Here is an 11,594-nt window from a genome sequence, read left to right on the forward strand (position 1 = left end):
TCGATGAATAGCAAGGAAAGTTTGGACGGTAATACTAACCATTATACAACAATGAATACGCTACCCCGCCACACAGTAGTACATACAGTCTAATTCATTCACCACACTAATAAGATAAAAATTTGATTCTGCTATAGTATTTAACGTAGTACACTAAATGAAGTGTACAATGCAATAAGTCTATTTTTTATCTTAGATTGGTTTGCTTTCTAAACCGCATTACCACACAGCAATAATCTACCAAACATAAAAAATGTTGTAAACCGTTCAACCCAGTGGAATTTCTTCTTACTACGCTTATGAAAAGCAACATGGTTAGCATGGCTATGAAACGATGGAATGATCGAAATAGGATCCAAGCAGCCACCCCATTATTATTCCACGGATATTTCGGTTTTGACCTTCTCTATGTGAAGTACTGATTGGTTTTACAATTCAAAGACAACAGATGCCATACATTATATAGTACTCAAAATTAACAAACGCGCGGGAAAAGATGAAATGATGATGAAAACATTTTTGCATAAACATATGATGATAGTACGTCTTGAGTAGAAAAGACCTTAAGTAACCTAATGTCGCAGATATCCCAAGAACTGAATAAACCAAGGGCTATCATTTATGGATCAAGGAATTCCAATCAATAGCCACGCAATTAAAACATAGTCAAAGTGAATTCCATATTCAGGAAATTAGGTTAATAAACAGACAGTTAAACTTGGCATAACCGTTGTCGATATCTGACAGTGTGCATTTCTGTCTCAAGGTTACTCCTGGGACAGAAATGCGATTTATATGCAGATGCTAACACAGTCACTTCTAGTCGATTAGCAGTAACATGAAACGAGTTGCGCAACACAAGCCCATCTTCTGCATTTTTTAGCGTCAGTTAGTTCATATTATTAAAGCGCTCGTTCAAAATGAAACTATAATGATCAACATACTCACCTATGTATAGAACTTCTTGATAATATATAGCAAAATCACACAGAAGCCAACAGAGTGAAATGAACACAAGATACGGAACTCATTATACAGACTCTCAAAGCACTTATACAAGAGGTTGCTGTACCTGGAACTACTCATTACATAACACTCTGAGAACGATGAACACGCAATACTACGCGATCACGCAGAAGAAATGAAACTAATAAAATATTTGGACAATACAAAGACAAAGACCACGCAGCGCCCAGACCCACCTACTAACCTCGCATCCCATTTCGAATGGACCCACAAGTAAACCAATGGAAAACGCGGCCCGTCCTAAAATATGATAACGACGATATGCACCATAGAATCCCCAACAATTGCAGAAATTAGTCTTTTGCCACTTGTTTCGTCAGAGAGATCAGAAATGCAATGAATAATGCTACAGGAAGATGCCTTACAATTTATGCATGACTCATTGGAATTCTGTAATCAATATTTGCTTCTAGCCATTTAACAAGCCAGCTACAAAAAATGATATCCGGAGTGTAACTTTAAAAAGTGGTTATGTTGCAAGAAAATTTCGCTCTTCACTTTCTACGCAGTAAAGACATTTCGGCGCAGATATCAAGAACAGGGGCAGTAGTTGACTAAGTTAGGATCCATATCGCTGTTGTCTGTGTTAAGTAAGGCATTCGCTACCTTAAAGCTATAAATGATCTAACGTGTGCAGTCCACTTTACTCCTATCTGAAAGATCCCAGAATCATGTTTACAGTATTGCGTTCGGAATCATGTCTTGAAGTGCAGCGTTGTTACGTTTTGAAGTACAGCATCGTCGCTTTTTGAAGCGCAGCGTTGTTGGTCCAATTATCAACATGTATGTCATATTCTGAAGTATAAACACAGAGCAAGCATTGGAATTTCACAAGTGACTAAAAAGGGAGAAAATAAAGGCATCGTTTTTATTAAAGGAAACATTATGTCGTTCATTTCTGGAAATCATTTTTCCAGAATATCATGGAACTCTTCTTCAAATCCCCTTATCTCGTACTCTCATCCATACCTATTACCCTTGAATTAATCCATCATATCGAAAATGATAAAAAGTGAAAGCTCAATTACCAGGAATTCCAACACCAGCAGAATTTAAAATCATTTAAGAATCTTACGACGGTCGCAAATTGATCCAGAACCTGTAGAGTCCCCAATAATACACAACGCCCGCCTCCATCCCACGATTCCATCCACCAAAACATTTATAAGAATTCCGTTGTGAACTATCAGAGTGATATCGAGCGTTAGTTAACATCAGCCAAGTTACTTCTTTCTTCGACACATTGAGTAATATTATCTTTTCGATGCAAGATTTCTAAATTAATGAAATTAAAGGTCCGGGTTTCAGCTGTTGTAGTATGACAGGAATGCGATGCCCATACGCTATCCTGACAGCTTGCTCACAGTCGCATGTATTTGAAGAAAGGCGTTTTACAGTTCCAAATTCAGAAGAAGAGGCAATAAAGATTGGACGATCAGTTGCACGATGGAAACCTAGCTCAGATAATGCTATCTTTGATTGCAAGGTTAATGACAGACTATTCCGCTCTGTTTTATTTTTCCAAATAATTGTGAGATTTTTACCTGTCTGCTATTATCGAAGTTATTTTGTAAAGATTTACAAATTTCACTTCCTGATACTTTTCAGAACTCGGTCTTTTTTTTTTTTTTCATTAATTATGCAGATATTTAAGGTGTTATCAAGAAATCATGCTGTCTTATGGCATGAGGAAGGTTGTTTCTTACTCAAAGATACGAAAAGCAGCAATGGGACGTTTGTCAATAATGACCGATTGTCGAAAAGTGCGGAAGAGAGTTCCCCGCGACAGATATATTCCGGTGATATATTACAATTCGGTGTAGAAATTTCTGAAAACGCTAATAAAGGTATGGCATACATCATCACTAATTTTTATATTAAGCTTCACATCTCTATATAAAGATTTTAATCCAAGTTATTTCCCTTGTTCTTGAGGATTACAATTTTAATTTTTCTGACCATTACGGTATCTCAGTGTTTCCCAACATCCTACAGAATTAAATGTTTTCAGTTACTCATGGTTGTATCTTGGCTATGATACGTCTTTATGATGCAAATGGTGAGGAGGCTTGTCCTCCGGATAATATGGAAATTAATGGATATTTAAGAGCTCATCATGGCAATGATTCCCTGATGTTTCCACTGGTTGACTCTCATCAGCTCTTCCAGTTGCAGCACTACATGCGTGAAGCAATGTATCGGGAACGTGCACTGGAGCAAAAACTAACAATGCTAGAAAGTATTCTTTCTTCTACTGAGCAGGCGGCTGAGTCAGGCTGCCAGGTAATTATTACTGCCAAATTCTCAAGAGAAGGAAATAGGTAAAACGTTTTTAAAAGCAGCAAGGCTTGTTTTAGACTGTGACTAAAAAGGTCATTTTTCTAGCCCGAAGTTATCTCATTTTAGAATTGCTATTGAAATTCCCAGTTTCATCCGGAACTATATACTACGTAAAAAATACGATTTTGATGTTGAAGTACATGAAATCCAGCGAAATGAAAAGTATTTGAGTTTCCTGCTAAAATCCAACTAAATCATTTTACTATTAACCGTTTTAGGCGTTGATAAGCGAAGATCAGTTGTTGTCGCGGATCGAAATGTTGGAAGGACAGCTTGCATTGTATTCGAGAAATATTCTTAGCGAAAAGGTAAAAGAACAAATGAGTGACTTACTTGTGGACAAAAACAAATTTGAATCGCTTGCAAAGGAATCGTTACGTAGAGCACAAGAAGAACGATGCGAGGCTTTGCTACGACTTGCTGATGTTGAAAGAAGCCTACTTAATGCTGGTATAAAATCTTTAATTTTGCAAGACTCACTTGTAAAAGTAAATACGGAAATTTGAATTCACAGGGGTGTGATGATTATTTAGTAAAAAAGTTTTATGTTGTAGAAGAAGAGTCATCGGTTCTGAGACAGCGAGTTTCTGATTTACAAAATGAACTCTCTGTGGCGGTGGATGCAAATAGTTTGCTTCGAGATCATGTCTCACAGTTAAAAAAGCAATTGAGAGCAATGGAAATTAAATATGGGGACTTGGAAAACAAAAATTTTCAGGTATGATTTTATTTGGAAAACTTTTCCTCTGTGTCCAAAAAAATCATATATCTGTATTTGAGATACTATTGTGACTTGCTACCGATACGCCTTGTAGCATATATATATATATATATATATATATATATATATATATACAAACTTCTGCCCGTTTTAGATAAATTTATTGTGCGATAAATCGCGGATAAAAGAAAAAGATAGACCAAAGATATCCGACTCGCAATACCTGAATACATCACAAGGTGAAAATGGTAAGCGCATTGCTTATGTCAGCTCATCTAGGAGTTGGTCATTCTTTTGTTTTTAAATTAAATATGGTACCGTCTTCTAGACCTACAAAGTAAATACAAGAGCTTTTAGGTTATGCAAAATTATACTTGTGTGATGAGAAGAGCCAGGCAATGCTGGAAGTGAGGTTAACGTCTTGTCGATCCAACTATGATTTTGGTGTAGGTTTAGAATTTTTAAATGTAGAAACTGTAGTCAGGCTATCAGTAGTATATGCTTTTCTACTTTAAACAGTTTGAATAATACAAATGCAAAAAAAAATTGGATAAATACAACATCCGTAGAGTGCGATAACTGAATTATGTTGAGTCGCAGTTCAGCTGGTGATAGGTCCTCCATTTCAGGCTTTACTGCTATGTGCATTACCACTTTTTTCGGTGATATTTGTTGTTTACAGTGTCGGAACGATGCTTACATCCTCCATTTTGAGTAAAATCAAAAGAGAATAGGAAATATTGGCTATCACATTTTGCTTCACTTTGTAAAGTCCTTGTATATTTCACTTGTGCGATGTAAAAACCAGGGAAAAAAATCCGTTAAATCTTCGATGATCTCGGTGAAACGTAAAGTTCCAATGATTAAATTACTAGAGTAATTTGCTTTGAAAACTCAATCATCTTCGCGTTTATTTTGTCATTTCGAATAAGTTGTAGATTAATGCTTCTCCTTCTTTGTTGCAACAGCATTTGAATAACTGGTTAATCTAGCAGTCCATTTAGAGACCACGCATCGGACAACTTTAACAAGAAATTTGATGTATATAATGCTTCTGGAGATTAATCACATGTTCTGCTACTGGTTAGCAGAGAAGAGCAATAGGACAGAACTATAATGTCGGTGACCATATTAAATTCCGGAATATATATATAGGATTCTTGAAAACTTTCGAGCAAATTGAGATGTCTAGACCTTTTATCAAATACAATAATCACGTCTGTGTAATCCAACACCAGCTGGACGTTGACACTCTTAAAATAAATATGTTCACCAGATCTGGGTTTCACGAACTTCGCCAATTATGCTGCTTGCTTTATTGAGCGCCTACAAAACATTTAGGTTAACTGTCACGATATCCACATTGCGAAAGTACGACGAAATCTTGGTAAATAAGTAGTAACATATCATACGTTAAGCATCTCAGCCGCTTCCTTTCTCCTTTGAGCCATAACTGGACTTTCAGTGAGCAGTTCTTCAATTATTTCACGTTTATATAATTGTTGTACGAGCTCACTTTGTAAATTGTCCTGTAAAATAGCGAAAATAATCTCATCTCTACACGTGTTGAGAAAGATTTTTCCACTCCCTTTCTGACAACAGATATCATTCATTTGTCGAGGGAGAGCTCCGCACAATATGGATCGATAAATTTGTGTTAAATGTTTTGCATAAATGAAAAGGGATTTAACATACGCGAACATAATTCACTAGGAAATGCATAATGGCTTTGGGTACTGTATCTTGGACATTCTTCCTGACAATCATAAAATAGCATCGAATGAGTCGTTCTGAAATATACAAGCATTATTTTAAACAAAACACTGACAGTATATCGGGAGCTTACAAGTCAGCTCATCGGAACAAAAGGAGAAAATAAGCAACAAAAGCTGAACCTAATTAATCCAGAACTAAATGTATAAATGAGGAGTGGTCACGTGTCAGTGAAATTAACTACATACTGCCAAGGTATGAAAAATCTGTCTAAAACAGAATTATCAAGTTATGCAGTGCATCATATCTGATGTTGGTATGACTGCATGCCTGACAGGCTTATCGTGCAGTGGTTTATCGAGACGAGCTATTCCGTATTGGCCAATTAAATTAATAGGTTCTAACCAAAGGATGAGACAGATGAAGCAAGCAACTTACCTATTATTTGGCAGTCTTTCTGTTCACGAGCAGTCAACTTCCGTGTAATTGTCTTTTCCGGCACTTCCGGTAAAAAACTCACAGGCTTCCGAGCTGATGCAGCTGAAACAATAGTACTACACTATGTAGTAACAAAAGTGTCATAAGTGATCCAATATAAGCAATAACTGTTTAAGAAGTCTGAGATATTTTTTATACACGTTTGTAATTTATTTGGTTTTTACATATATAGCGATGGTTTTTTGATACCATTCAGCAAAACGGACAATATTTCAAAAACTATATATGGTCGTATCCTGATAGAACATCTAAAGACGCATCAAAATTCAAGAACTAACGCGACAATACTGATTCCTTTTCCTTCGTATTTCCACCGAAGAACCATCCAGTGAAGCTTGAAATTTCGGTCGAATTCTACAGTGATTGTATATAACTATGACAATTTTGCAGAGGAGTGTAAACGCTGTTTTAAACTTATGATAATAGCAAGGCAGCAACTGCCTAGGGCACAAAGAAAAAATATAACAGCATTTCCCCTTGTCTAAAAGAAAAAGAAGTTACAACTGAAGCAATTCTTGCCTGTATGCCGACTGAACCTCCAACTGAAGATGCACTGGTAGCCTAAAAGAGCAAAAACAAAAGCAAATTGTATCGTGAAAGATGTATAATTTGATAAAAAATTACAATATTTACCGCAGAATTCTCGTGTGCCTTGTGCACTGGTATTTCAGTTTGAATACCGCGTTTCACAGACCGTTTTGAATCATCGTCAATAGATACATGCTCCTGAATTATTTCAGTGAGACTAATCTTTGCTAATAAGACCAACAAAATATATAGTTCGACAAACACGGTTAATCCCTCAGATCCACTACACGGATCTTTTAGAATGGTAGGTGGAAAAACACGGAAAAAATTTTCACCTCCATGACGCAATTTCTAAACAAAATCCAAAAACTACATTTTTTTTTTTGCTCATACATTCAAATTTTTGTAGTTACGACATCTTTTTTAAGGACGGTTATTTAGCAGTATAGTGAATTACAGAGAAATTCGACAAAGAGATCATGTTTTCTCAACCTGTTTCCTTAAGAATTGCTGAAAGCTAAAAAAAATTTAAACCTTTAAAAGATTGCCAAGTGATGTATCGGCAAATTCTGGATGTTTCGTGTTAATATATGCAAGTTCAATTGCTACTAAATTTTCAACAATTTCATTCGTTGGCTTTAAACGACTTTTCAGGACATTGCTTACCACTTCATTTATTTTGTCATATAAACGAGGAAACCGTTGCATTTCCTGCTGAAAATACTGGACGAGAAAAGCTACCAAATCAATTTCTTACTTTGCATCTAATTTATAATCATTCTACGCACATTTACTGGTGATGATATAACTGTAAACCTAAAAGCCTAAACATTTCATTTCGGTCCGTCAATTATTATCCAGATCACCCATGTTTAACCCAAATTAATATATTTTGGAGATCAAAGGCATATTTTCAATTGCATCCAGTCAGCTACAACATGGCCCCAAGCTGGAAGCCAATCATTACTCAAACAGAAAGAAATTTTGAACATAGTTCTAAAAGATGAATCTAATTTTTTCTTTCCAACTTTGTTTCTAATTAAAGTTTGAAAAGGTAAAACAAGTACCAAAACAACAGAACCTGTGTATGAATGCCACAATGTTGTACAATTCGTTGCAACTCTTCATGCACAAGTTCCACACAGCGCAAACTAGGTTCTTCCAACCGACGAATTTGCTTCTTTACCAATAATTCAAAGCTCACTTCGGGTACAAAAAGAGCCGGCCGAGGGCCCTGCACAATGGCTTTAGTTGAAAGTTAGGTTTAGTGGGAAGTTATTTTAAATTCAACAATGAAAACTAAGTTTATCATTATTTGTTTTAAAAAACTAAGACTCACCGTTGCATTACGTATTGCTGTCAATATATCCAACTGCGTTAAATCACTCAATGGATCAATTGATTCTAGGACTCGACCAAATGTTTCATGAAAGATATAACATATGCGTGCTCCACCACACCTGTATTGTTAAGGAATTAAAAGAATAAAAAACAAAACTGAAGGAACTAATCTAGAAAAAAGAAGGAAAGAAGGAAAACTAACAACTCCGAAGTCTCGATATTCCTTGATGTACCTTCAATGGTTGCAGTGTAAGCAGTTGCAAAACGGGTTATAATTTGCAACAGTGTACTTCCATAATCCTGCACAGGCTCTCCGTATGAGTTGAGTAGTGTTTGGCATTGTGCTATAAGAACATTTACCCGCATTTTCAACTGTGGAAGACATTCTCGTATATGGTGCATTAGTAGCTGAAAAAAAAAAAAAAACCTTACATTACATTGACAAACATTGTACTACATACATTTTTCTAACAACACTGAAAAATATATACTACTTCCTTTCAACATGCATAATTGAGAAGCACTCTTCGTAGCAACAGTCAATAAAAATTACAAAACTTTAACAGAACCGAGATTAAACTCTCTTTTTAACTGAAACTATAGCAGAAATTCGTTAAATAAAACATTGCTGCAAAATAATAGATTTCATACAAAGATTCAATATATTACTCTATTCAGTGTTTTCGATAAGTAAGGAATTCCATTTCTGCTAGCCAATGTAGGGTATTTTCGTTGCAAAAATGACTGTTCATCACGTAAACAATCATCAATTGTTTTTTTGTTCATGATATCCGCTTGAGATCTAAAGAATTTCTCAGCTAATAAATATCATATTGCAAGATATGAAAGCGTTACAAAATATCCAAGACGAAAAGAATAGAAAATCAGTAACCTATTCACAACTCCTATAATGCCAAGTTTTACTGGAACAACACGTCCCAGAAGAACTTCCATAGCGTCAGTACCATGATCCATCAAATCAAGTTTAGTGAGTACAGCTAGCGTTCGACAACCTACAATTCAAGTCAGTTTGTTAAAAACAGAAAAAGGCGTTGATTGTGACTCTATATAAAAGTGATAATAAGTAAAGCAAAACTTTACCTTCCGGATCGACCTCTCGTGCCAATTTCAGTGGTTCTGAAGTGGCAAAATCTTGGTTTGCTGGTGTCACAGCAAGAATAATGGAATTTGGATTTCCTATATAATTCATAATTAAGTCCCGAACTTGGGTCTGAAAATGTACAGTTAGAAATAAACCGCTATAGGAGCTGAAAAAGCTGACATTTAAAATAAAAAAAAAGTCACCTATATTAAAACGCGCTTCCACTTGCTGGAGAAGGGAAAATACTATGGCTGAGAACTCTACTGGCCTAATGATTATGCAAAACATTTTCAGATAAAAATATATGCAGAAAAGTGGCATTTGAGACAAACTATGTCACGTTTTAAAAAGCAAGATCATTGGGGCTACTGTTAGCATTTGTTTCAGCTGAAAAAAGAAAATTATGACTTATCCGCACTTCAATATCAGTAGGTTGATCACCCACTGGTAATTTCGTCATTCCAGGCAAGTCTATGAGCGTTAAATTCACTACATTGGGTGAACAGATTTTAAGATTAATTGGCATTCCAGATATACCCTACAAAAAAACCATAAAGTCGTATACACATAAGGAATTATATTAACAATGACTACTTCTAGTTCAGAACAAAATAAAATTTTACTTTGTTTTTCCCCGTGATTCTTTCCGTTTCAAGTTCGATTTCTTGCCTCACTTCATCGAAATCTGTGAAAATCTTTTCCTTCAAATGACCAAAGAAAGCCCAATCAGTTGCATGTATTACCATACCTGATGTTTTTTTTTTTTAAACACATGAAGCGATGAGTGCAACACGACGATAATCAACAGGAGAATAAATTAAGCGTACACCAAAAAGTCAAAGGCATACCATTATCAGTAATTCTAGCTTCCTTATCATCAGTAAGTACATTGACTAGCTGCAAAATCAACGGTCGTCGAGTAACAATACCAGCTCCACGAGGTAAAAAATCTCGACCGACGATACCTTCTAAGACAGAACTTTTGCCAGCACTCTGCAAAAAACCAGCAAAGCAATTAAGAATCCAAAACTCCCAAGTAAATCAGTGGTTTCAAATAGTGAACCTGTGAGCCAACGACAACAATTTGCGGCAGTTGTATTTCTGCCTCACGAGTGCCAACTGCAGAAAAAACCTCTTGTAATTTGTTGATAACAGGAATAAGTGATTCCATGGATACCCTGAAAATACAATTACAAAGCACTGTCATGCTTGTACAAACAAGAAAATTGTTTAATCCATAATGCTATCCAGGATATCAGTGCATCAAACAGAACGCAAAATAAGGAAATGCAAAATTAGTTATAAGTGTTCAATTTGTTATAGCGCAATCAGTCTAAACCATTCCACAAATAACATTAAAAGTGACTCTATAGTATTAAACAAACACACAGTTCAACCGCAACGGTAGGAATGGGTCCTATTGCACAATAAGACAGAAATGGACGGATACGGCTGCGTGACAAGAAAATAGGCACAGTTGCTCAGAAAATAATTGGTACATGAATGCTGATAGGACGAAATGATGCGATTTTATTAGTTTTCTGTCACTAATTATTCAAATGTTTGCAATCTGAATAAATTTAGTGGCTATTTTTCACAAGATTTTCGTTAACAGCAGTTGAATTCGATTCCCTTAAATGTGTCTTTTGCTTTCTTTTGGTACATTACCAACAGCGTTGTCTATTTTCTTCGTTTTATCTCAAATGTTACGAGGAAACACTTCAGTGTTTCCTGGATCTAACGCTTCCTCTATTTTGATTTTCCTGTAAATCTCCAGAAGCAAAAATTCCTTTCTTTTCAACCTAGACTAGTAATACAATAATGCATGATGAACTTTAAAAAAAATTACACTGACAGGCATACAGTTATTTTACAACGTGATTATGAAGTAGATTAACATCTGATTTATTGTTTTCTTAGCATTTTATGTGGGATATAAACAACACCATTATGTTTTATTAGCAAGGAAATCACATAATTAACTCAAAATGCTTGCAAATAAATGTAATGATCTGCCCATAACAAGAGGTGGCAAATTTTTATAGGACAAAGGATGTAACAGTTACATGAATATCAAACAGCTCATTTCTGCCCCACCTCCCTCCCCCGTCTTCCCCCCCCCCCCCCTTTCCTCAATCTAACAAATTGAGCGGGAGCGGTCAACCAGAAAATGTTCTACGGTCATTTGTGGTATCTGCATTGTATCGAAATGAAACAACTACAAGGGATCTGGAATTGGCTAATTATTGCAAATATATATGTAATGTCACCAAATTAACGATCGATGCCAATTTTCATATCCCGACATTAGATTAGTCTCCTGAG

The 11,594-nt window shown here is 35.7% G+C and overlaps 2 protein-coding genes across 2 annotated transcripts; one reads left to right on the forward strand and one right to left on the reverse strand.

The window, feature by feature from the left end:
* Nucleotides 1-2,344: 2,344 nt before the first annotated feature.
* Nucleotides 2,345-4,821, forward strand: Bm5092 (FHA domain containing protein; the record flags this gene model as incomplete). Its single annotated transcript, XM_043074285.1, has 8 exons — nucleotides 2,345-2,512; nucleotides 2,681-2,873; nucleotides 3,038-3,309; nucleotides 3,585-3,816; nucleotides 3,921-4,084; nucleotides 4,242-4,335; nucleotides 4,445-4,533; nucleotides 4,717-4,821. The coding sequence occupies 8 exons, from the start codon at nucleotides 2,345-2,347 to the stop codon at nucleotides 4,819-4,821; spliced, it is 1,317 nt and encodes a 438-aa protein (XP_042930219.1).
* A 535-nt stretch (nucleotides 4,822-5,356) lies between these two features.
* Nucleotides 5,357-10,440, reverse strand: Bma-drp-1 (Dynamin central region family protein; the record flags this gene model as incomplete). The annotated part of the gene is made up of 18 exons (XM_043074286.1): nucleotides 5,357-5,413; nucleotides 5,500-5,616; nucleotides 5,783-5,877; nucleotides 6,239-6,340; nucleotides 6,577-6,652; nucleotides 6,818-6,859; nucleotides 6,932-7,024; nucleotides 7,361-7,540; nucleotides 7,908-8,060; nucleotides 8,166-8,286; nucleotides 8,370-8,575; nucleotides 8,837-8,969; nucleotides 9,060-9,180; nucleotides 9,269-9,398; nucleotides 9,688-9,807; nucleotides 9,893-10,017; nucleotides 10,118-10,262; nucleotides 10,333-10,440. 18 exons carry the CDS (start codon nucleotides 10,438-10,440, stop codon nucleotides 5,357-5,359), a joined length of 2,124 nt encoding a protein of 707 aa, XP_042930220.1.
* Nucleotides 10,441-11,594: the final 1,154 nt, after the last annotated feature.

Source organism: Brugia malayi (assembly GCF_000002995.4).
Source record: "Brugia malayi strain FR3 genome assembly, contig: Bm_v4_ChrX_scaffold_001, whole genome shotgun sequence".
Taxonomy (NCBI): domain Eukaryota; kingdom Metazoa; phylum Nematoda; class Chromadorea; order Rhabditida; family Onchocercidae; genus Brugia; species Brugia malayi.